Source organism: Sitophilus oryzae, unplaced genomic scaffold, assembly GCF_002938485.1.
Source record: "Sitophilus oryzae breed Bouriz unplaced genomic scaffold, Soryzae_2.0 scaffold_499_pilon_pilon, whole genome shotgun sequence".
NCBI lineage: Eukaryota > Metazoa > Arthropoda > Insecta > Coleoptera > Curculionidae > Sitophilus > Sitophilus oryzae.
Window position 1 is genome coordinate 2,616,471 of NW_022147083.1, and position 27,051 is coordinate 2,643,521.

Below are 27,051 nucleotides of genomic sequence, written 5' to 3' on the forward strand. Positions count from 1 at the left end.
TTACTACAATGCGTTATTTTAATTTTAGCTAACAGATTATCAGATTTTGAATTCTGAGAATTCTTCCTTTGAACCATTTATTATGAATTATACTGGTGGAAATGGCGCTAACCTGATTGTCAATTGTTTATCTGGAAATCTTCTTTCATCCTCATTAAATTGTGTTGCTAGTTTTGGAAAGTTTATCCAGCTAGGTATGTATAATATGTATATTTTTGTGAACAATTGGCACCTTACTGGTACATTACATATACATAATCATGATTTTTATTGTATATAACGTAAGATCTTGATTAACATTGTGATTTCGGAGTTACATTATCTGTAATAAGTAGTAACCGCCACACTGACTGAGAAGAACTTTCACCCTGTCGGCGGTTTAACTTTAAAAACCAACTGGAAGAGTTTTATAGAAATTCGAGATGAAGAGATTTTAAGCCAATCGAACTAATTCTAATCTGACAGTTCAAGTCTCCGGATTTGGCCTGTGGCCTGTGGCTTGGTCCGCAATAGTCTTGATCTACCACAGACTTGGTCCGCCACACAAATACAAAATTTTATTCGTAGACTAAGTCCGCAGGCTAAATCTTCTGGTGTATGATGGGCTATGGAGTGCTCAACCCACAGTTCTCAGAACATCGGCACTTGCATTATGCTACAATGCTGCAGAGTATGCCTGTCTTGTTTGGTACAGATCTGCTCATGCCAGTCATGTGGATATTGCCTTGAATGAGACATATAGAATAACCTGGAATAACATCAAGATGCCTGAAAGTCACACCTACCTACAAACTCTACAGCTTGGCTGGGATAGCCCCTCATATATAAGAAGGGTGCTACCACGAATACAGGGAGGCATAAGAGAGAACTAAACGCAGCTTATCCGTTGCATGGACATCAGCCTCCCCTAAATAGACTAAAATCTAGAAAAGGCTTCCTAAAAATTACTATAGATATCGATCATGGATCCCACCTTTTGAAGCCCTCCCTTAGGAAGACATGGAAGTCCCTAACAGACTAAGAAGTGGGATTCGCGGAACAAAATATAACAAAGCCAAATAGAATTATCTTAGCGATCCATCAACATTATAGGAATGTGGCATCGAACAATCCACCAGGCAGTTAGACAACTCTTCTCAGTAGACTTAGTTTCTCCTACACGCTAGATGACCAACTAGCCAGAGAAAATGTCGTTGGTGTTGCTAATTTTTGTCCCATAATACTTAATATTTGTACTCTGTGTATAATTTTACGTATGTGATACCGAATTTTATCTTTACATTTTTATCCGCTTTGTCTTTCTCTTATACATTTTGTCTATTTTTTATTTTTATACATTTCTTTTATATGCAACGCTTTTGACACGAATAAATAAATAATAATATCTGAGAAGACTGATAAACACCAAACCAGTAAGATCCAATATAAACAGACAGTACATTATCAAGTTTCATGAGAGTGGTTTTTCGTATATTGGAGGTACAACGAGACTCTAGGCCATTCGACTTATTAAAGAACAAAAAAAACACGATAAGAACTCGGAACATGGTAATAAAACAAAATTGTGCAAAACCACGCAAAATCAACAATCACCGCTTGATTTGATCACGAACAAAAATATTACAATATTAAATGAACTAGATTGAAAGAAGAGTAAGGTTAAGGAAGCTTTAATTGGGCGTATAAAAACTTCCAATATTTGGTGCCTTCTTATAGAATGGGAAAAATAAATTTAAATGAAATAGGTACTCACTATAGTTTTAGCTATCAGTTAAAAACTGATTAAAACATCGTTACAAAAAATAGAGAAAATGCAAGTCCGAAATTAGAGTTTTAACTAGTAAATATTATGTTACGGCTTTTTAAATCAATATCTACTCATACAATCTATTTACAGGTCAATACGATTTGGAAGACAATAGTATAGGCATGTACTGTTTTCTGAGAAACGTATCGTTCTTTACCGTGGATGTGACAAGTCTATTACAACAATCTGACGATGTTAAACAAGAGATACGTAAGACAATCATCGACGGTTTAGAAAACTACCTTATAAGACCTCTATGGAGAACCTTATACGAATCACAAGATTTTGAGAAAATTCTGCGGTATGTATATAGTTTTATTGTTTTTTATTTTAAAAATAAAGAACGTCTGGATACGACGTACGTTAATCTATACAGGGTGTCCCACTAAGAACAGCTCTCGGCTGTAAAATAATAATTTGACATTAATACTATTACGTCAAAAGCAACTTTTTTCCAAAGCCTAAAATGACTTTACTGAGGCATCGTTTCTTGTCCGCTATTATTAACATCTTAATTATTAGATATTAATACATCTGGTATTATGGTATTCAGGTATAATGTCGATTTTAAAATAAACTAATCGTTTCTATCTCCTTTTTTTATTAGAATGGGTATAACCACGAAAGCTACTGATACCCTGTTATAAAAATAAGGTAATTAAGGGCTTATTTTTTCGTATTTACTATAATTTTGTTAATATCTTCGGTTTGAAAGGAGACATCAAGATGCGGTTTTCGCTAACTTTTTGAGCTTTTATTACTCTTTACTATCAGCTAAAATAACATATACTATCGGATTTTTTTTTTTTTAAAAACGCACAGTGTTGTAAGACAGCGCTTATTATTATTATTATGGTGTAATATAGAGTAAGGAACGCCTTTTTAAACGACTCCTCGTTTGTTGGATTCTGATTATGCAGTCCGGAGTTATTAATATTTAAATAGAAACAGATATAACCTTCCCCACCACTTTATTTTAGCAGACAGATGAAAATGGTTCTAGCTAAAAAAATCCAAAATTTACTGAAGATTACGAAGTTATTATTTATACTACCCTGTGACGACTTTTTCTGTCATCACTCAAACAGAAAGAAAAAGGTATCCGTTGCTCAGGGTTAGAGTAGAGCTGGGTACGTAGGTAAGGCTTGTGACCTGTGGTGACTTAATAATGTTGTTAAATAATAAAATAAAAGTAATAATGTATAGGCTGCAAAGATTCTAAAATTGATGTTAAGTATTCAAATAGTAATGGTCAAAGACAGTAAAAAGGGCGCCACTTACTTTGAGTATGAAAAGGTAAAGTAAGAAACCAGTAAGAAAATTTGATCATGAAATAGCTAAAATAAAATAATCAACAGCAATAAGGGTCTATTATGTTCATCAAGAATAAAAGTCAGATATAACTATCCTACGTTGAACATTTATTTAAAGACGAACACAATTATCAATCAGTTTAAACCCAGTTTCAATTATCCCAATGAAATCGTTAGTTACTTTAAGTAAACTCAAATTTAGTTAGAGTTCTCTCCAGTATACTATACTACGTAATATATAAACAGGTGAAATTTATGTAAGTACCAATACGATGATGTTTCGAAACAAGTCGTGTACAATAACCTTCAAAAATGAATCCGTGTTAGCGATTCTCACATAAAAGATCATACTGAAGTAAAACGTACCGTTAAGGACAAAGCATGACTTATAATGTTAACTAAAAGGTAAATTTTGACTATAATATATGGAATAAATGACAACAATTTACAGAGATATTCAAAATATTGTCTCAAAGTAAAAAGAATTTAGGGAATACCTTGTGTGTTGAACTTAGAACTTATCTGTATTTTTTTTTATTTTCTGACGTAGTGAACAGGTAGGCTGGCAGTCTCCAGACTAACGGAAGTGGATGTAGACTCTTCGATAGTAGCAGGAGTCTTCGATATCAGTAGAATAAATGTAGAGTCATAAATACTGTCTCAAAAGTGGTTACTCATATGCCAATTACTTATACGTCAATTTCTTATACGCCAGTTACTCTATATAAAAAAAACTCTCAGAACAGTCACCGAATACCAAAAAAAAATAACTTACGGTCTGAAAATCAGCTGTACACATTCCAAAATATAGCCAAACTATATGCTGATCCAAACCAGTAATGCACAATCAAACATTATCAAAATAAATAAAAAACGGGAATAACTGAAATAAAATTTAGTTAGACATGGCGATACAAAATGGTAGATACACTTACTGTGATCTTATTCCAGGAAAAGGCCAAAAAAAACACGAACTAGGCTCTGAACAGTATATTCTACAGGATTTCAAATCTCCACCTTTGGATACCTGTGCCTTTACTGTTAGGAAAAGTGTTTCAGAAAGCCCTTTTCTCTGAGATTCGTCGGACGCTGAACCACGCGTCTTTTTTCTGATCTCAATCTCTCGGAAAAAAGCAACCTCCTCCTTTTCGCAAAACGGAAGTCTTCGAATTGACAGGTCATATGACCAAAGGCAATTAAGTGAACTCTATCGTCTATACTGAATGAAATTTGTTTTTATGGAAAGGAACCGCTACCTGTACTGAATGAAGTTTAACATCTAGCGAATAGATGGCGCCAGCAATATTAAAATTTGGAATTTTATAAAAAGAAAAATAAAACGCTACACTGCCCCCCTCCAAAAAAAAGAAAGGCCCTCAAAGAGGACTTTCGCCCAAACACCACATAGGAAAACTAAACTAAGTTTGTACAGGGTTTTGGATTTTTCAAATGAAAATTTGGTGGATGATAACTTCGTGTATCACACGTCCATAAAGGAGTCACTATTGGTAAGTCGCAATCGGTATGTCAAATCAGTGAGATTACACAATCGGGAAAGTCAAATCACCATATAATCCAAATAAAAACATTCATATAAACTATATATGAAAACTAAAACTAAATCTAAACCTAAAAGTATGGGATAGGAAAAGAAAGAAAGAAAGAATCCCATGGAAGCGCAGATGTTCCTGAAGAAATCCTCAAGCTGATTGTCCGTACTCAACCCACCTAGTGTGAGGCAACGAAAGATTCACAAATCGCGTGTAATCAGTCATGCGACCCCTCACACCCAAGGAAGCGGAGAACAAAACAAACAACAAAAGAACCTCAACAAAAGCCATGCTACGGATCACTATAAGAGGTAAGTTTGGCGTGACCAAAACAAACTACCTTCGCCACAACCTGTGTGCTCACCGGTTAACCATTCAAGGTAACTCACCTGTATGAGAAAAAGAAAGGAAAATAACAATAGAAATCACAATAGATAAACATATAAAGGAAGAGAGAAAAGATTGTCACGAATGACCCAAAATATCCGTAACATAGGATTCCAGCCTATGAAACGCTATTGCAAATATGGAAAGAAAATCACAATCATACCCAATACACAGTAAACTTACGAAGTTATGAGGTCAGCTATGTCTCACCATTAGGTTGCAATCAGAATCATAACAACTTTTCGTTTTGTCACGAAGTCGTGTTCTCAAAATACAAGAATTGCTTAAATTTCAGATTCTTGTGAACTGAATGTCATAGAATGGAGCAAATGGCACAAAACCATATGAGTGATTAACAGAATTACCATCCCACAAAATATTTACTCAAAATTAGGTAATCTGTAGAATACTCGGAAAAAGAAAAATACTGCTATATGCTCGCATTTCTAAATAGAAATACTATATTATACTGAAAATATACGCAAAAAAACTAAATAACACAATAGTTATGCTGATTCGCGACAAATCCGTAAAAACGATAAGCGAATTGTTGTATAACTTTTTAATATAAACTAAAAAAACTAAAATATAATCTATGTATCCTTTAGACTAAACCCTAAAAAGGAATCGGACATAATAGATTATTTAAATTACTGTGACGTAGTAGAGACATTTCCTGTATCATCGTCGTCAATCATGTGACCTTGGTATGGTTTAAGATCTTTTATATGCCAGCGGCCTGCGTTATTACCATCCTCGTCTACTAAAACATAAACTAAATTCGAAATTTTCTTTCGTACTGAAGATAAAACAAAACGAGGGGCTAACTTGGCTGAAAAGTTAACACCAGCATTTGATAAGACCTTATTACGTCTCCAAACCAAATCACCAACCTGAAAAGATAGATCACGTCTACGCAAATTATAAGACTTTGAGTTTCTTTCGTAAGCAGCATGAAGTTTCTTACGGACTTCGCTAAAGACACTATAAAGATTTTTGAGTTCTGAAGCGTAAGAGTTGCGATCGCCAGGCATAATTTCAAAATCTTCAGAGAACTTAACTTGACCATAATAATTACCAGAGATGGGAATATGCCTACCGAAAACTAAAAACGAAGGAGAAAAACCTGTGACCTCATGTTTAGAAGTGTTTAAAGCAAACTGAATATTAGAGAGTTGAACATCCCAATCTGTATGTTGTTTAACATAAGTTCTAATAGCTGTTCCTATTGTTTTATTCATTCGCTCAACAAAGTTACATTGAGGAGAATACACAGCATTATACCAGATCTTCTGAACTTGATATTTCTTTGCTAAATCTCTGAACTCTTTAGCAACAAACTGAGGACCATTATCACAAATTATATATTGAGGTACTCCATAAGTAAGGAAAACTTCACTCTCAAGATACTTCACAACATACGGAGATTTTGATGAACGTAACGGACACAGAAGAACATACTTCGAAAACCAATCGCCAACAACTAAAAGCCACTTATGACCCTTTTTTGATCTAGGAAAAGGACCCATAAGATCTAAAGCGATTGTCTGAAAAGGCATATTAACTTGTTTTTCTCTTCCCATCCTACCTAACGGCATAGTATTTGAAGATTTCTGAGCTCCACAAACACGACAACTCCTAACAAATTTAAGAACATCGGCTCTCATCTTGGGCCAGTAAAATTGTTCTTGAAGTCTTGATAAAGTCTTATAGAAACCCAAATGCGAACAAGTTGGCGGATTATGACATGATTCGATAATATTACGACGTTGAGGACGTGGAACAACCTTCTTCCATTCTTGAAGATTTGATGAAAATGGTAGCTGTACCGGAATAAACTTAAAAAGAAAACCATCTTCAACTTTCCACTGTGGAAATGAACTAGGCGAAGCTAAAATCTTTCGCTTCATTGTCTCATACCATGCATCAGTATGATCTAAATCTATATTCAAAATAGAAATTTGTGGACATACAAAGGAATCATTATCTGAAATATCTGAAGGAGAATCATCGCCAGGTATTCTACTAAGAAAATCAGGAACTACGTTATGTGAACCTTTACGATGAACTAAATCAAAAGTAAACTGTCTAAGTCTGACAGCCCATCTAGCAAGACGACCAGTAGGATTCTGTAATTTATTAAGCCACAAAAGAGAGTAATGATCTGTACAAACGGTAAAACGTACGCCATCAATCCAAGGACGAAATTTTTCCAAACTAAAAATAACAGCTAAGCATTCTCGCTCAGTTACACTATAATTCCGCTCGGATCTAGTAAGAGATCTGCTAGCATAAGAAATTACACGGTCTTCGTCATTAATTTTTTGTAGAAGAACTCCACCAAGACCGGTGTTAGATGCATCTGTTTCTATAATAAAGGGTTTAGAAAAATCCGGCTGGGACAAAATTGGAGCAGAAACCAGAAGTTGTTTAATTTTCAAAAAAGAATCTTCAGCGGCAGGACTCCACTGAATTCCTTGACCTTTCTTTTTACCTTTTAACAAATCATTAATGGGTGAAACTAATGTCGAAAAATTTCTTATAAAACGACGGTACCAACTACACAAACCTATAAATCGTTTAATTTCAGTCGTCGTGGTAGGGCGAGGAAAGTTTAACATTGCTGAAATTTTTTCTGGATCAGTTCTTAATGAATTAGAGCCAACAATATATCCAAGAAATTTTAAAGATTTCTTGAAAAACTCACACTTCTTTATATTTATAGTTAAGTTAGCATCTTTTAACTTGTCTCTAACTTCAGAAAGCAATTTGGTATGTTCCTCAAAACTGGGTGAACATATGATTATATCATCCAAATAGCAAAAAATGTGTGGTTCATAACGTGGTCCAAAAATAGCATCAACAAGTCTTTGTTGTGTCTGAGCGGCATTGCACAAACCAAATGGCACCGTAGTGAATTGAAATTGACCTCTACCAACTATACTGAAAGCAGTTTTTGGTTTTGAATCCTCTGATAATGGAATTTGCCAGAAACTTTTACGCAAATCTATACTCGAAATATACGTAGCTCCACGAAGAGAGTTTAAAATTCTATCTATATTTGGCATAGGGTAGGAGTCATACTTTGTAACCTGATTTAAAGATCGACCATCGAAACAAAAACGAAATTCACCAGTTGGTTTTTTAACTAAAAGCACTGGGGAACACCACGGACTATTAGAAGGTTCCACAACACCAAGTTTAAGCATATCATTTAATTCCTCATTTAAGATTTTTGACATATAAGGTGACATTAAAAAAGGTTTTTGACGAAATGGTTTGGCATCACCAGTGTCAATTGACATAGTAATTTTATCGGTACGACCAAGACCATGATCACTGTTAATACTGTCAAAAGAGTTAATAAGAAGTTCAGCTGGTTTTCTCTGATTTGGTGTTAAATCATCAAGGGTACACAACATATTTACTGCATGAGTGTTATAGGGAAATGAAGAAAACTTTGGCTGAGATCTAGAGTTGACTTCCCACCAATTCTTCTTAAGATCTTCCATAAGATCAAACCGCAAGATAAAATCACAACCAAAAATAAAACTATGAGGCAATGAAGGTACTACAATAGCACTGATAACTTGACATGAACCATCAACGACTAAAGGTAGATCGACTACACCAACTATTTTCTTTTCAGTATTGTCTGCAGTACTAATTGACAAATGAGTTGGTTCCCTAATATTCAAATTTAGATTCTCAATAACAGGAATACCAGCAGCTCCAATAACTGTAGATGTACTTCCAAAATCTAAAAGACCACAAATTTCAACGCCAAGAATTTCTACTAAAATATAAGGTCTGTTATCAGATACCTTAGGACAAAAAAGAGGAGAAACTTTATGATTGGTAGTGGTGGATCTATAAAAATTTTTAACACATAATAACCACTTTTTCCAATCAGATTCTGAAAATAAATTTCTGGGTTTGAATTTTTTTTGAACTACATGACCAGAAACACGAGTTCGTCCGATTAGTTTTTTGAACATTTTGGACACGCCGGTGATTTAACCCCTAAATTACCACATTTAAAACAAAAAACCCTACGTTTCTGTCGACAATCATGAAACGTATGATTCGGACCAGAACAATTCCAACAAACTAAACGCGAAGCTGTTTCCTTACCTGAATTTTCTACAGATCGGGGCATACTCGAAGTATTTACCATATCAGGGTCAGAAGACGACGACGCTACAGCAGAACAAGGAGACCTAGCAGTAGTATTTTTATTTTTGTTCTGAGCATTTACATTCTTAGATTTTTTACTAAACTGTACGCGACGAGAATCAAACGAGCTAGAATCAGGAGTGGTATTTAATTCAGAAACATTTAAATTTCTAGAATGTTTTTCATTCTGATGTTTAGCATTTTCTAATTTTCTACACAAATTAGACAGTTCAGACACAGATAAAACATCAACTAAAGCTAACTGAGTAATGTATTCAGGAAGTAAATTTTGTCTAATGATTTTTATTTTAGTAACCTCACTAGGGCATTTACTTAATCTACTAAAAAGATTCTCTAAAGTTGCTATAAAAATTAAAATACTTTCATTTTTTCGCTGTTTATAAGATTTAATTTGTGACCAAATATTATCATCATTATCTGGTGGTAAAAAGTCTTTCTTTAATCTTTCTACAAGAGATTTCCAATCTGCGACATGTTGTTTAATACTTCTATACCAAATAAAAGCATTACCAGTAAAAAGTTCTACTGCAGAAGAAAATAAATCTTGTTCACTAACTTTACGTGATTCAGAAAGCTCAGTAACAGTTTCTAAAAATGAAAATAAATCTTGAGGATTACCATTAAATTTAATAGGCCAGTCTGACACTGGACAAGGTTTAGCAACATAAGTAACAATAGGAGGCGGTACATTAATAACTGGTCCTGAAGGAACAGAACTAACGTTTAAAGTTTCATTAATGTCTGAAGTTTTGACAAGCAGGTCAGCTTCAAGTTGATAACAACTAGTATAAACATCAGTTTGAATAGTTTCTGCATCAGCACGATTTTCATCTAAAATTATTCTCTTGATTCTACCAGCCAAATGCGCAAGACGAGATCTTATAACTTTGAACATTGAATCATTTACTCCACCCTCAAATTCAGAAATTGACAAGGAAATTGAATCTAAAGTTGCTTTAATTTCTGAAATTTCTTGATCAAAAGAAACAGGATAATCTTCCATATTAACTAAACAAAAAGGGTTATTTACTTCTCTACTTAAAAGACCTGACAAAATTTTACGTTTACTGTCAACATTTTTAGATGTTTTAATACCCCTAATAAGAAGTTCGTAATCTAATTCTACTTGTCGTAAATGATTAACTTTAAAAGATTCTTTCTCCATTGTAATTCAGCTATATGAAATACTAAAGACTAAATGATTCAGAAAAACTTACTAATTTTAACAAAAAGCTGTTATGATTCGGCGCAAACTATCAGAAAGAAAATATGTTCAATGTCAAAACCAAAAAAGATTCAAGTATTCGAAACAAATTCCAAAATTTTATGAAATACTAACAGTGCTACCCTGTATACTGAAATTATGTCCACTCTGTATATTCAAAATATAACCATACCTGTATATTTAAATCAAAATCGAAACGTCAATAAAAAATGTAGTCAGAAATACGTATTAAGTTATTTATCTGGGTTTTAAATAGATAAACAAACACCCTCAAGAATTTATAAAACAAAAAAATTGCTGTTGAACTGAAATTATTAGAATTTAATTACAGAAATAATGAAAATAAAATTTCAAAACTATAGTCTTTGCCTTATAGAAAATTTATCTGAGCCTAACAAAAATTATTTTACAAAGTCTACCAAATAAGTGAAGCAAATTAAATTAAATTGAGCCAATTAAACTAAGTCGAGCCAATTAAACCAAGTAAAGCCCCACGTGACAGGGCGTCATATTCTTTATTCTTCTATTTGTGTGACGACTTTTTCTGTCATCACTCAAACAGAAAGAAAAAGGTATCCGTTGCTCAGGGTTAGAGGAGAGCTGGGTTCGTAGGTAAGGCTTGTGACCTGTGGTGACTTAATAATGTTGTTAAATAATAAAATAAAAGTAATAATGTATAGGCTGCAAAGATTCTAAAATTGATGTTAAGTATTCAAATAGTAATGGTCAAAGACAGTAAAAAGGGCGCCACTTACTTTGGGTATGAAAAGGTAAAGTAAGAAACCAGTAAGAAAATTTGATCATGAAATAGCTAAAATAAAATAATCAACAGCAATAAGGGTCTATTATGTTCATCAAGAATAAAAGTCAGATATAACTATCCTACGTTGAACATTTATTTAAAGACGAACACAATTATCAATCAGTTTAAACCCAGTTTCAATTATCCCAATGAAATCGTTAGTTACTTTAAGTAAACTCAAATTTAGTTAGAGTTCTCTCCAGTATACTATACTACGTAATATATAAACAGGTGAAATTTATGTAAGTACCAATACGATGATGTTTCGAAACAAGTCGTGTACAATAACCTTCAAAAATGAATCCGTGTTAGCGATTCTCACATAAAAGATCATACTGAAGTAAAACGTACCGTTAAGGACAAAGCATGACTTATAATGTTAACTAAAAGGTAAATTTTGACTATAATATATGGAATAAATGACAACAATTTACAGAGATATTCAAAATATTGTCTCAAAGTAAAAAGAATTTAGGGAATACCTTGTGTGTTGAACTTAGAACTTATCTGTATTTTTTTTTATTTTCTGACGTAGTGAACAGGTAGGCTGGCAGTCTCCAGACTAACGGAAGTGGATGTAGACTCTTCGATAGTAGCAGGAGTCTTCGATATCAGTAGAATAAATGTAGAGTCATAAATACTGTCTCAAAAGTGGTTACTCATATGCCAATTACTTATACGTCAATTTCTTATACGCCAGTTACTCTATATAAAAAAAACTCTCAGAACAGTCACCGAATACCAAAAAAAATAACTTACGGTCTGAAAATCAGCTGTACACATTCCAAAATATAGCCAAACTATATGCTGATCCAAACCAGTAATGCACAATCAAACATTATCAAAATAAATAAAAACGGGAATAACTGAAATAAAATTTAGTTAGACATGGCGATACAAAATGGTAGATACACTTACTGTGATCTTATTCCAGGAAAAGGCCAAAAAAACACGAACTAGGCTCTGAACAGTATATTCTACAGGATTTCAAATCTCCACCTTTGGATACCCGTGCCTTTACTGTTAGGAAAAGTGTTTCAGAAAGCCCTTTTTCTCTGAGATTCGTCAGACGCTGAACCACGCGTCTTTTTCTGATCTCAATCTCTCGGAAAAAGCAACCTTCCTCCTTTTCGCAAAACGGAAGTCTTCGAATTGACAGGTCATATGACCAAAGGCAATTAAGTGAACTCTATCGTCTATACTGAATGAAATTTGTTTTTATGGAAAGGAACCGCTACCTGTACTGAATGAAGTTTAACATCTAGCGAATAATGGCGCCAGCAATATTAAAATTTGGAATTTTATAAAAAGAAAAATAAAACGCTACAACCCCTTATCTAGGCAAAATTTTGGAAAAATTATATTTTATTATTTTCCATAGCAGTTGCGCCCTCTAGCGGCTGTTCCACAAACTTGAAAATAATTTCCAGGAATTTCTCATACCCTTTTTAGTTATAAATATTTCTTTCGGTCCTACGGCTAATAGTTTCCGAGTTACAGCCGAAAGCTATTCTTAGTGGGACACCCTGTCCGTGCGTTGGGCATCTGTAGCTCCTAGAATAAAAAAACCTGGGAATTTTGATTAAGTGCAAACCGAGTGCAAACCTAAAATATGTACTGGGACGTATTTCAGGAAAATATTTTAACTTCTATAGGGTGGTTCAAAAAAGTGTGAGTGGATCGAGATGATTTTTTTTTAAATTATTTATTATTCTATATTTTATTGTGTTTTAGCTTCCTTTCAGATCACTTTATATAATCCTAAGTAATGAGTAAATATATTTCGATAGTGTCAGCGATATTAATAAATATATATTTTTCAGCTAAAAAGAACTATTAAAAATACAAGAACTGTCATGAAATCAAAACTATATTAGATATTTATTTTAGATGGTCTGTACTTTCTCTGTATATCTCTATAACATGTTAGTCGTAAAGCATACAGGTTGTTCAAAATTCTACGCCACTTTCTAAAATATAAAATAGTTTTTCTTCATTTTTTTTAAATAGAACAGTTACGGTTAACATATTATTTTTTCAATAGATGGAGAATCAAAGAATGAACATTTTTTGCATTTAAAGTATTTCAAGATTATGAACGGTTTCGCAGATTTCATATGGCACTTTCCACAGCAAATTTTTATCAGTGCCACGCAATGATTTCTTTTGTATTTTACCGTTGATGGAGCCATATGAAATAATACTACGTGTATCTGCGAAAAAAATATTTCCATCAAATTGGGTCAAAAATTGTCCATCTAATAAAAAGATAATATACAGGGTGTTCCGCTTAAAAAAACAAAGAAAGATTATCTTATATTTTATTAAGTTTGGCCTAGAATTTTAAACACCCTGCATTATTTAAGATTTCGATATTTATAGCAAGTATAGACAATCTACTATTTTTATTAAAATAAAAATAGTTTGGGTACCTAGGTCGACTCAGCCTTAAATGAGTACTTGGGATTCACATTCCTGAGGTAATAATAGGCGGTTGAAGCGTAGTGCTAGCCACACTACCTTCCTTGTATACCGAACGGCTCTAGTATTGCAAGCTGTACCTTGCTACTCCCAAGGCGTTAAACGCTATATACGGGAGCTATTATTATTATAGACAATCTAAATTAAATACCTAATATAGTTTTGATTTCAGAACAGCGTTCTTGTATTTGTAATAATTTTTTTAAGGAAGGTTGAAAAATGTATATCTTCTAGTTATTTATTAATATCTAATCTCTAAAGCTATCAAAATATGTTTACTCATATTTTAGGATTATTTAGTAGTTTAGTGATCAGAAAGGAAGCTAAAAATGCCATATAAGGGTGTAACATTTAAAAAAAAATCATCCCGATCCACTTACACTTTTTAAGCCCACTCTATAAAAAATACTTTAGGTTTGCACTTAAACAAAGTTCTCAAGTTTTGATTCTAAGAGCAAATTCCTGTACAATAAAAATTCCTTAAAATGACGAAATAGTCCACCAAAACCTCCCTTTTTGTATTTTTAAGCTTTAAAATAAAAAAAACTGCAAATCCTAAATCCAACAGAATTGAAATTTTCTCCCAATGCTAAATACTATTTTCTACAGGAATATGAGTTACTAACAGGCCATAAATAAGACAGCCTTGAGAGTCGCGCATTATTGATACCAATTATTATCGAAAAGTGATGCTGCACCTAATGCTTAATTTTGTTGACACTGGTTACACGCATAGGTTATATATTATTTATATGATCTCTACCACTTGCAAATTAAGCCCTGCTATGGCCCACTTATCTAGGCCTATTACCATACCGATTGATCTTATTAATATAATTAACTTTTTTCTTTGGTAAAAATTGAGTATTAATTTATTTCAGAGATCTGGGAAAATCAAGTAATATTGGAAAAGCCCTTATTGAAATAAACAATTTATCAGTAAATAAGCTGAACATGAAATATCCCCATCGATTTATTTGTGACCCTAAAAAATCGTATTTGGTATATGGTAAGTACTATTGATAAATATACGGTATTAAAAAATATTAAATGTTGAAATACTCGATCATCAAGAAGATTTTAACGTTTTACAGGCAGAGGCGGTTCCTCAATAAGAGTACATATGCATGTGAACCAACAAATTTAATGCCCCTTCTGTTCTCTTTATTCCAAACACGATTCGTCAAAGTATTGAAATTTATACACAACGAATTTGTACCGTATGATCGAATAAAAACGGCGTCAGCGATGGCTATGAAATGAAGATCGCTGTCATTTTATATGTAAATTTATATGGGAAATGTCATCGATCGTCATTTCCAAGCCAACTGGACGCCGTTTTTATTCGATCATACGGTATCTACAATATGATCGAAATAAAATGGCGTCAGCGATGACTATGAAATACAGATCGCTGTTATTTTACATATCTGTACCACATCTGTACCCTAGAAGCAAACTATGATGTTAAGTCCAAAATTAAGTTACTTAAGTTTTTATGTTCTACCCTTTGCTCTTTCTCGTTTAACGCTATCTGTAACGATAAATAAAAGAGTCGGTATTACAATCATAGGTTTAAAAATAACCGAATAATTAAGAAGTAACTTCAAAAAAGAACTTTAAATTCGTTTTTCTCTAAACTATTTTTGTGACTTACCTAATATAGTTTGCTTCTGGGGTACAGATAAGTAAAATTATATGGGGAATGTCATGGATCGTCATTTCTAAGCCAACTCGACGCCGCTTTTTTTTATCGTACGGTATTACTTTCTAAGCGAAACGGGTGCGTCTCAAAAGTGGCTCACTCCTATAACTTTTTTATTTTTTCAGATTACAGAACGAGATTTGGTATGTTAGTATATGACATAAATTAGGATTGATTGACGTATCCAACTGTTTTCGGTCACTCCCTGTTTCACCGGAAATAACTACGACTTTTGATTTTTAAATGACACTCTCGGTATTTTGTTACTTTATTCGATAAAAAATGACAGTCAGAATAGAATGACATATCATATGTCAACTTTTGACAGTTTCGAATATGGTTTATTTGAAATTGCACTATGCGGTTCATAACGACAATTTGACTCGCAATACCAAGTGTGTGATACCAAATTATTCGTAAAAATGCTTTTTTCAAATATGCTAATGAGCCACCTTCGTTGCATTTGAAAAAATTGAGATTATGATTAAAAATATGATTTGGGAATTTTTTAACCGGCCAGGACAAGACACTAAAAGCATTAACGATCAAATCTTTCCAAGGCTCCTTGATTAAAAATGAGTGTTTTTAACACAGCCATGAAACTCTAGATTGAAATTTAAAATACAATTTTGTTTTAAGAGAAAATGTCAAAAGTTGACATATGATATGTTATTCTATTCAGAGTGTCATTTTCTATCAAATAAAGTAAAAAATACCTAGAGTTCCATTTAAAAATCAAAAGTTGTAGTAACTTCCGGTGAAACAGGAAGTGGCCGAAAAGAATTGAATACGTCAATGAATCCGATATAATAAATATATATATATATATATATATATATATATATATATATATATATATATATATATATATATATATATATATATATATATTTCTGAAAGAAACCTGTCAACAGAGGATTGTACGAATAGAACAGGCTGGAAATTGGGTATCGGACAACGTAGAAAAACGTACTATTCGTACAATCCTCTGTTGACAGGTTTCTTTCACTCATCGCTTTGTGTAGGCTTTTTTGCCATTCCAGTTTTGGTCTTCCCTGTTTTCTTCTGCCCTTTGCTTGCCAATTGATTATTTTTTTGGGCCATCTAGTGTCCTTCATTCGCTCTACATGTCCGTACCAGATCAGCTGCTTTTTCTCTATATCCTGTGTTATCGTACCTTCTATACCCATTTGTTGTTTTATGGTATTATTTCTTATTCGTTGTTGTCTTGAAATTCCCATTGATCTTCGAATGACATCCATTTCTACGGCCTCTATCCCCTTCTTGTATCTCTCAGTTATTCTCCATGTTTCTGCTCCATACAGGAGGTTGCTCTTTATCATGGTTTCGTATATATTGAATTTTCTTCGCTTTGTTATTGATTTGCTCCATAAGATTCCATTTAGACATCCGATTATTTTTTTCGCGTTGATAATCCTTTTCTCTATTTCTCTGCCGTCAGGTCCAGTGTTATCAAATGTAATTCCCAGGTACTCATACTCTTTACACTGCTTAATTTCGTGACCGTTGTCCAAGTTCAAGTTTCCTTCTTGTGCGCCTATACATAGATATTTTGTTTTGGCTATGTTAACTGTCAAGCCCCATTCTCCGTATTCTTCAATAAGTTTTCTTAGCATATATTGCATATCGTCTTTGTCATTGGCAACTATTGTTTGATCGTCTGCGAATTGAAGTGTGAACAAACATTCATTGTCAATCTCTATGCCCATACCACGGATCTTTCTTTTCCAATTTTTTAAAGCGACTGCAACGTATATTTTAAAGAGAGTAGGGGAGATGCAACAACCTTGACGCAAGCCTTTGTCGGTTATAAATGTTTCTGTAAGCTCTTTTCCTACCTTTATTTTTGATTTTGCGTCCTTATACATATAGTTCCTTAAGAGCTGTTATATAAGTATGGTTGATCGTAGATTGTTCTAGTACCCTCCATAGTCTTGATATTGGGACAGTGTCGTACGCTTTCCGTAAGTCAACAAATGTTATATGTGTGTCCAAGTTTCTTGCCGATCTTTTTTCTATAACTTGTTTTAAACAGAACACGTTATCTGTACACGACCTTCCTGCTCTAAAACCATTCTGTTCTTCTTCCTCCTTTTCTCTATAATCTTCTTCTATGAGATCACGTAAAATTCTACCATATAACCTGCTCATTGTGCTCGTCACTGATATACCACGGTAGTTACTGCAGTCCAGCTTATTGCCTTTTTTATGGATCGAAGATATATAAGCCAGCTTCCAGTCTTCTGGAACGGGATGTCCGTTTAAGCAAATATTGAAAATTAATGCCAAGCTTCTAAATAGTTTCTGCGTACCATTTTTCAACATTTCGGAGTATATTCCTTCTGGGCTGCTTGCTTTGCCTGATTTTAAGTTCTTGGCAGCCATTCTTATTGTTTCTTCCGATATTTCAACTACTTCTCCCTGTACGTCGATGTTTCTTGGTGAATCAATTAAGTACTCTATAGCCTGGAGGAGCCTGCCTCTATAATGTTCGAACCATTGTTCAGGTTTAATTAAGTGTATATTAGCCTTGTTTTTTCCTGGGTTCTTAACATTTGAAATAAATTTCCATATTTCTGAGCATTTTCTTCCACCTATGTAGTTATTAATTTGCTCACACTTTATATCCCATGCTTTGTTCTTAGCTCTGTTAATATGTGTCCTTAGTCCCGGTATACCAATGCTATATACAGAATATGCCTAATGCGCAAATTCCATTCGTGGTTGTCGTTGTCACCTTTGGGTACTGCTCGTTGGGTACTGCTAATATATAAAATTCTATGCAAATATAATTGTTGTAGGAATAATGCATAGGTTCTGAATAAAAAATGCTGCTTAAAATTATTCCCATTACTTTCCCAATTATAAACCCTATTTATTGTCCGATATCACTAATTTGTATTTTGTTTTTGTTACTCAGGAGATTCAGCGGATAGTTGGATCGACATGACGGAATGGTTGGTTCTTAGAGGAGCAAAACGAATAGTTATTTCGACAAATACCAAAGTCCAACAAAACTATATAAACCGGAGATTGTCCTTGCTGGAATATAATTTCAACTGCGAATTAATTTTTGCACCAGCCAAAGCGGGTACTCGAGAAGGAGCAGCCGAACTTCTTTCTGAAGTTTATTATCTTGGCCCTATTCACTCTGTCTTTGTGCTACCAGTAAATAAAAACTCCGATGTGGGTTATTTTAACGCTGTGCAACATCTCGACAACGCCTTGAGGACAATTGCTCCCAAAGCAATATTTGTCAATTTTGTCATTGCAGCTGCCGGTACTACTCAAAGAAGGGCAGATGCAGGCTTCGCTACGTATAACGTACAGTGCCTAGAAGACTTGGAATTTAGTTATAGTTTGGAAAATTTGGACGATGTCATTTATTATAACGTAAAGAATGCATTCATTAACAATGCGCAATTGGATGATAGCAAACAAGAAAGCCAGCAGGCGTTGTATAAAAGTAAGTAAATTTTCTTATTACTAGTGGATTAAATTCCATAAAATATCTAAAGAATGTCAAATAACGTAGTTCATATACTGTGAGATTCTCAATAAAAACAAAGTAACCTAGGGTTGCCAACTTTCAAAATAAAAAATAGAAGACGAGAGGGCAAAAAGAGGCACAGGCGAAACATTTTTTTAAACCTCGCCCAATTATTCCAAAAAGTATTGTAAACAGTATGCGACAAAACTTTATTTTTCAAATCATAAGCTGAAGTAAACATAAAATCGTTAAACATGTTTATCGCTTCTACAGATATTTCTTGTATACAAATAATTCTTCATTTTCTTTTCTGTACAAACAAGTGGGAGTAGCAAAAGGCAGAGGATAGACAAATATTTTTTAGATTTTGACTTTGGTATGTAAAAAGAGGACTTTTTCAATACGCGACAGAAAAGAAGACAGTGATATAAAAAATAGGACTGTTCTGTGGATCTGGAATAGAGAATGGTTGGCAACCCTAAAGTAACCGTATATAAAAGTAGGAGAGCATGCGGGATTCTATGGCACCATTATAGATAATTATTCTGCTTGCTACGACTGCTACTACTCAAAAACCCGATTCCGTTCTTATACCAATGCATGGACATCGGTTTAAAATTTGACCATTATTGTTGATTGACAGAACTGGGAAGATACGCAACCTAATGGGCAAATTCGTGGCAAGGCTTATTTGATTTCCCCTTTCGTCTCAAGTGCTATACGGTACCTAGAGCCTCTACTCGTTCTGCGGTCAACATATAAAACAAACATTTTCTCTAATTCGGTTAGCGAATGCATATCGAAGACGGTATGGAACTGAAAGCGACAGTGTTGCCATAATAAAGTGTGTAATATCTGTAATACGTTTGACGAAAATATCTTTGGATGAAAAATCCGCGTTTCTGTATTGAAAATTTATTCGTGTTAATATAGATTAACATAGAATAAACAACAAAAATAAAAATTCTTTTATAGGTACTGAATGTTTCGTACAATCGAAAGAAGTCGTTTAGTTGGCTTGGAAATTACGACTATTGGCAATAATTACCCTAATATTTTACATATGAAATAATAGCAATCTTCCAAACCAACTCTGACGAAGTTTTTGTTTAAACATATAATATTATATTTAATTGTTTAATGATAGAAAATCTGTATTATTAACGTACTGTACCCGAAATCAGTAAATCTACGGATTAATCCGTGGTTTTGGGAACACTGTCTCCAGCAACCACCCACTCTGTCGACTGAAAACAGAACTACGGTACAGTATTCTTTATCTACTGCGCTGGAAACGACTATCAGCGTGCAGTTGCGCAGAGCTAAACTAAATATAGGACAGATTGACTAGCGGCGACATAGCACGAAATCGCCCATAAGGTTGCGCACCTTCTTATTTCTTCAATCAACGCTATTAGAGCTTATTTTCCAAAAAATATATCGTGCTTATGATGGCACTTTAAGAACCCATGTGCATACTTTATGTGTTTTATACTCCTTTTTATTTTTCTAGACGTGATATCAACTCTTACTAAAGTCAGTGGTAACTCCAGTTTCACACCCTTGTGAAATGAATTTACAAAAACCGCTTCTTACTGCTCAATTACCCCACTTAAGATATCTTTCTCACAAAATTTCATACTCCTAAGCCATAATTTAACAATTTTTATAGAATTTACTCTATTTTCTCTATAATGTTTTATCTAGAATAACTTCTTTGTGCAAAATTTTATACTATTAGATAAGATAGCAAGAATTTTTCAATAAAATTTTCCCTAATATCACCTAGCCTTTAGGGTTAAAAAATCGTTTACTACTTTTTTTCTTACTTTGACACTTCTCCACGAGATGATTTATTTGAAACAACATCTATTAACTAATTTTAATAATAACTAATGATACTGTATTTTTACAGAGTTAGCTCTATTATTACCAAACTCACCTGATATATTACACCAACAATTTGAAGACGCCCCCAAAGTACCTGAAATAGTACAAATAACCACAGAAGGGCCAATGGAAATCAGAGAGTTGGCGCCCCTATTTATCATTCCTGGATTGAATACAGAAGCAGAAATTGAAAAATTCGCAAGACAACTATTTGTACCAGCCTTCTGTGCGGTTTTACCATCAGATCCATATAATGTTAAAGATTTAGCTGAAATATTTACAGAGGTACCGTATGATCAAAAAAAACGGCGTCCAGTTGGCTGGGAAATGACGATCAATGACATTTCCCATATAAATTTACATATAAAATGACAGCGATCTTCATTTCATAGCCATCGTTGACGCCGTTTTTTCTCGATCATACGGTATATTATTTGTAGCGTAATATAGAACTTACTTAGTGAAAGAAAAACTAGTTACCAAACCAAACCACAGCTTATTCAATACCAGCCTGCTATCTGGTCTTCAAATGGTATTTTTATGTTGAAACTTGCGATTCTACTTAAAAACTAGCTACCACTCCAAAAGTCACTCCAAAACATGCCAAGTTGGGTTCCATTGCATAGCTGGGTACTGAATAACCTGTGCCTTAAACAATAATATACTTTTGAAATAGGATTAATTTATTTAGCATTATAGAATTGTTTATAACCTTGGTTTCCTTTTAAGCAAATATATAAAATTTGGCCAAGAACCTTCTTCAATATTGTTGGAGTATCTTGGGGAGGAGTTTTAGTAACCGAAATTGCTAGGATATTGGACAGACGTTATAAAGCTAATATATACGTTTATTACATTGACGGAGCACCATTTACTCTACAGTCCACAATTAAACTTTTAGGTTCTGGAGTTGATTTTGAAGTCAATTTATTGAGTAGAATTTTTAACAATGATGATCCACAAGTAAGTCTATTTGTATATTTTATTTAATACAAATAATACTAGCATATGTTTGTTGCATCAAAAAAAATATTAAGGAACATAGAATATTGCATTTGCAATATTTTTAGTTCAAAATTAATAAAGTATACTTCTAAAAAAAATCAGAATTATATTGCCTATATCAATAAACTTCAAAAATATACACAACTCTCCTTGCTTTGTTTAACCAAATTTTAATCCGCCAACAATCAAAACAAATGTATCATATAAGACATCTTGCTTACTTATAGCGTTGAGTGAAAGATTATCTATTTCAATTATCACTTTAAGCGGGCCTCACACGATCAGTATTATTGGCAGAATTGAATATTCTCAGTATTCCATCAGTATAAACCAACTACAACTCAGTATTCCATCAGTATTAACAAACTTCAAACCAAAACAAACCAACCAACCAACAGTATAGTTGTGGCCTTTGGCAGGTTAAACTGTGTGTACTGCGACAAGCTATTAGTTTTTATTAAAAAAAAGACAGTAATAAGCAAAAGGCGTGTATTGCCATTAGATTGTACTGTACAACTTGGAAACGCAAGAAAGAAAAAAATAAAGTTAAATTTACGAATATATAGTTCAGCGTCAAAAGTATACTCATTTAAATTACTTAAATTTTATTAAAGAAGTTTTATCTTAAATTTTAAAAAGTTAAAAGTAAAGCTTCGTTCAGAACCCCGCAATTAGTGGAATAAATTAGTGGTTTCAATTACACTTCATACTTTTTAGTGTACGATCATTCACAATATCTAAAAAACACAATTAAAATTAATAGAATATCCTAGCTATAGCTTGCGGTAGTTATTTGTATCTATAGTGAAAGCCTAATATTTGGCTTATAAAACAATAAACTTTTAATTTCTAATCACAATTTCTCTTGACGAAAGATAATCAAAGGCCAAAATGACATTCCTCGCAAATTTTGAAGTATGATTAGTGGAAAACTTAAAAGTTTGTTAACCTTTTCCACTAATTGAAGATTACTACCACTAATTTTGATGCTGTGAATGCTTACATTGATAGAGGAACAAGCTTCTACGATAATTGAAACCTGAAACCTTTTTTTGATTATTATATTTCAGTAATTTCGAGTCTGAACGAAGCTTAAAAGTTGATTCTCACTATACCTTCCGTATCAGCTACCTTCCGTTTCCCTTCCGTTTACATAAAATATATTATATCATGTAAATGAATAGGGCAATGCATACTATCTGTTCCGTTCCATATCCTTTCCTTCTATACATTTTGGCGGACGGATTGATGCGTATTGGAAACGTTGTCAAATTCTTACATTTGTACCAGCTCTGTTAACATTTTGCTGATATTTTTTTGTTATTTCACCTCTTAATAAATATATTACCTTTCCAAAAGGTTCAAATTTTTAAAATAAAACTTTCGTAATGATATAAATAGTACAATAAAAAGTATGGAACTGATACGGAACGGAAGCTTACGTATAGCGTCAATACAATAAAAAATACGGAACAGATATGGAATGGAACCGGAAGGTATAATGATAATCAACTTTAAAGCTTTATTCAGAACATCGCAATTAGTAGAATAAATTAGTGGTTTCAATTCCGCTTCACACTTTTTAGTTATGATCATTCGCAATATCTAAAAAACAAAATTAAAATTAAAATAATATCCTAGCAACAGCTCACAGTAATCAGTTGTATCCATAGAGAAATCCTAATATTTAGCTTATAAAACTTTGACTTATAAAACAATAAACTTTTGATTTCTAACCACATTTTCTCTTGACGGATGATATAATCAAAGACCTCAGACGAAAATTAAATTCTTCGCAACTTTTGAAGTATAATTAGTGGAAAACTTCAAAGTTTGTTAACGTTTTCCACTAATTTAAAATTCCTACCACTAATTTTACCACGTTATGAATGCTTACATTTAAATTAGAGGAACAATAAACTTTTACGCTAATTAAAACCACTAATTTATTCCACTAATTGCGAGGTTCTGAATGAAGCTCAACTATTTTCGATAATTTTCTTGATAGTAATTTGTGTTTGTCCGACAGATGAACCTATTAGCGACAGAACAGGTAATGACGTTTAATCCATGGTTGCATATGGAATACTGATGGTTTACCCACAAACGATCAATATTTTCATCAATATTTTGGCTCCGCCTAAAATACTTTCAGGAGAGTAAAAGTATATCACTCTGCTGACAGGCACATCAGTATTTCCCCTCACACGGTCAATATTACGGACAGTTTTTGGAAATACTGTCAATAATGCTGATCGTGTGAGGCTCGCTTTATAGGCTAATGTGATTACAAGAATAACTATACAAAAAAGTAAAAAATATCTGCTACTTGGTACAACAATAAATTCCAGCAAATTTATATTATTTAACAGTTTTGTAGCTGCAATTTTTAATATTACTGAAATGCCTATTTCTGTAAAAAGGCGGCATTTCAACAAGAACCTCGCAAAATGCATTCAATATTTTTTTAATTGTTTCTAAACTTCCTGTTTTTAAGGTGGTATCAAAACTTCAGTCGGCTCCTGATTGGGTATCGAGAGTGAACTATCTTATAAATATTTATAAAAACGATGCCATTGACAATAACATTCTTAAAGAGAGTATTTCGTTGCTGAGAAACAGGTTGATGGATGTTATAACTTATGGACCTGATGAACATTTAGTTACTGGTACTATTCATCTCATAAGATCAACAGATTGCAGTCAATTTGATAATTGTGAATTAACTTCGGTAAGTTATTGTGTTTTTATACAACTCTATTAGCTAAGAATCATTCAAAAGCGATTCCCGGGCTTTTACTGCAGAATGTAACAGAAAACGTGTTAAATAAGCTACATTATTTGTTTATACATATAAAAAATACTATATATAAAAAAATACTATATATATATAATATATATATATATATATATATATATATATATATATATATATATATATATATATATATATATATATATATATATATATATATAAAAAAAAAATGGATCCTGATATTGTTTGATCAATATAGTAATATGATCAATATAATAAACTATCGAAAATTAACTTTAAAATTCTTTAAAAAAAATTTATGATGAAGCGGGCCTGGAGTTTGACAATTAAAAAAATACTAAGGCAATTGCACATCCGAATTGTTTATCTCTCATCATGCATCATGAAAAGCACGTCCAGGTAGGTAATTCATATTCGACCCCATCCATCAGTGGGATCTCGAAAGTACTATAGGAATTACGAGGATGGTTAAATTAGGGTAAAGTTGTGCATTAATGTGTCAATAATATGCCGTTTAAAAAGATTTAAAATATCGAGTATTTCGGGAGATACTGAAGAAAAATCGAAAATTCAAGATTTCCATTTTATTTTTTTCTGATGTTACTTGACAAGGTATCCTAAAATTAAAAGCAGATTTTCATTGCCACTTTTTTCGGCTGTACAACACTAATTCACCACAATACACACAAAACACTTTACTTTTAACATTGCTATCTAAACCTGTAATGCACAACAGTGTTTTCAGATTTGTTATCCGGCGTTTCGTCTTTTGACAACCATCATCAACTTTATAATTTAATAAAGGTGCCTTATTAGATTTTTACATATAGATTACATTATTGCGATTTTAACGACGTACAAGTTATGTATAGTGGCGTTTAAATGTCAATAATTTATAAAAATTGTTTTTTCAATAGGCGGCTTTAGTTTTTAGATTAGAAAACCGCAATATGTTAAAACTTATTACAAATTTGACAGAGATAACACAAGAACATCAAAAATATATTTACAAACGTATCCGGAAATATAACAAGACAGAATACCATTTGAAAAGCTGTATAGTAAAGTGACTGAACATATAGTATAGTTTTGCGCCTTTTAAAAACCAACTAAGATGACATGAAAGCCATGGAAGACATGGAGACTAGAACAGACATAATAGTAGACAATCCTTTAATTTACGCTAAAATTATAGTAAGGTCAGTAAACTGATCGCCGTTAGTACATTTAAAAGTTACTATGCATAACTTGTTGTACATCGCTGGAATCGCAATGAATTTATCTCTTTATATTGTGTAATGTGTATTGTGTAATCTAATATGGCGCTTGTAAGAAAACATAAAGTTGATGATGTTGGTGAAAAGACGAAACATCGGATGACAAATCTGTAAACACTGTTGTGTAACAAGTAATAAGTGTCAATGGAGATGTGCTTTTCATTTTAGGATACCTTGTCCAATAACATCAGAAAAACAATATCATTAATTTTCGGATTTTCTGGAATATTTTTGGAACTAGGTACTCGGTTTTTAAATGATTCTAATCGGCATAGAATTAACCATTCTCGTATCTCCTATATTGGGGGACGAATAGGAATCACCTAATGAAGTATTTGCAAGTTACCATATCCGAACCCCCCACTCACTATGACAATTTTAATTTAATTCTATTACTGAATTAGTAATACTTGTCAGAAAAAAAATCTTACACACGTAGCGGGAAAACTAAACTACTCATGAAGTTGATATGTTAGAATCCATTTTAAATTTTAAATTTATCGATTAACTAGTTTTCTTATTTTCATTTTCAGTACTGCAAACAGACACCCCAAGTTCTCCTAGTTCCAGGTGACCATCTTACTATAATAAGTAGGCGAGAAACTGCAGATTATATAAACGAAACCTTTCAGTTAAGATGAGATTATTAAGTAATGATTTGGGGAAAATAAAAGAGTATATGTCTTAATATCAAAGCGTTTCATTTGAATTAAGTGTTTTGAAATAAAGTATTAATTATGCAAAGCAGAGAAAACTATACTACCAATATACAGGGTGGCCCATTGAAAACGTTCTGCAAGGCATAACGGCCAGGATATTTTTTTTCTCAAAAAATCCAAAAACACGTCAATTTTGTTTGTGAGGGGGACAACTTTTGCCCCAGAAATGAAGTGAGCAACAGTCAAATTCAATTAACCGTTTGACATTAAACTAAATAATAAAATATCATTTAATTTCATTAGTCGCAGGCAAAATATAGTAATACCTACTATATTGTGATAGTAATTCGTTTTGCAAAAACATATATAGCCTTGGTGCATTCTCCGCTAGTGCTGCCACCATCGTAGAATCCCGCAAACAACCGAGTTATAATACAACCCAGCAAAAAACACGAAACACATAGAT

At 33.0% G+C, this 27,051-nt stretch overlaps 1 protein-coding gene across 2 annotated transcripts in view; it reads left to right on the plus strand.

Annotated features, from left to right (window-relative positions):
- Positions 1 to 26,616, plus strand: part of LOC115886869 (fatty acid synthase-like) — a 75,158-nt gene extending 48,542 nt beyond the window's left edge. For both annotated transcript variants that reach the window (XM_030906194.1, XM_030906193.1), the window contains 8 exons: positions 29 to 194; positions 1,898 to 2,108; positions 14,644 to 14,771; positions 18,409 to 18,954; positions 20,894 to 21,153; positions 21,598 to 21,831; positions 24,371 to 24,604; positions 26,460 to 26,616. In XM_030906194.1, the coding sequence (XP_030762054.1) occupies positions 29 to 194; positions 1,898 to 2,108; positions 14,644 to 14,771; positions 18,409 to 18,954; positions 20,894 to 21,153; positions 21,598 to 21,831; positions 24,371 to 24,604; positions 26,460 to 26,567 (1,887 nt within the window). In that variant the 3' untranslated portion in view covers positions 26,568 to 26,616. The remainder of the gene's footprint in view (positions 1 to 28; positions 195 to 1,897; positions 2,109 to 14,643; positions 14,772 to 18,408; positions 18,955 to 20,893; positions 21,154 to 21,597; positions 21,832 to 24,370; positions 24,605 to 26,459) is intronic.
- The last annotated feature ends 435 nt before the right edge of the window (positions 26,617 to 27,051 follow it).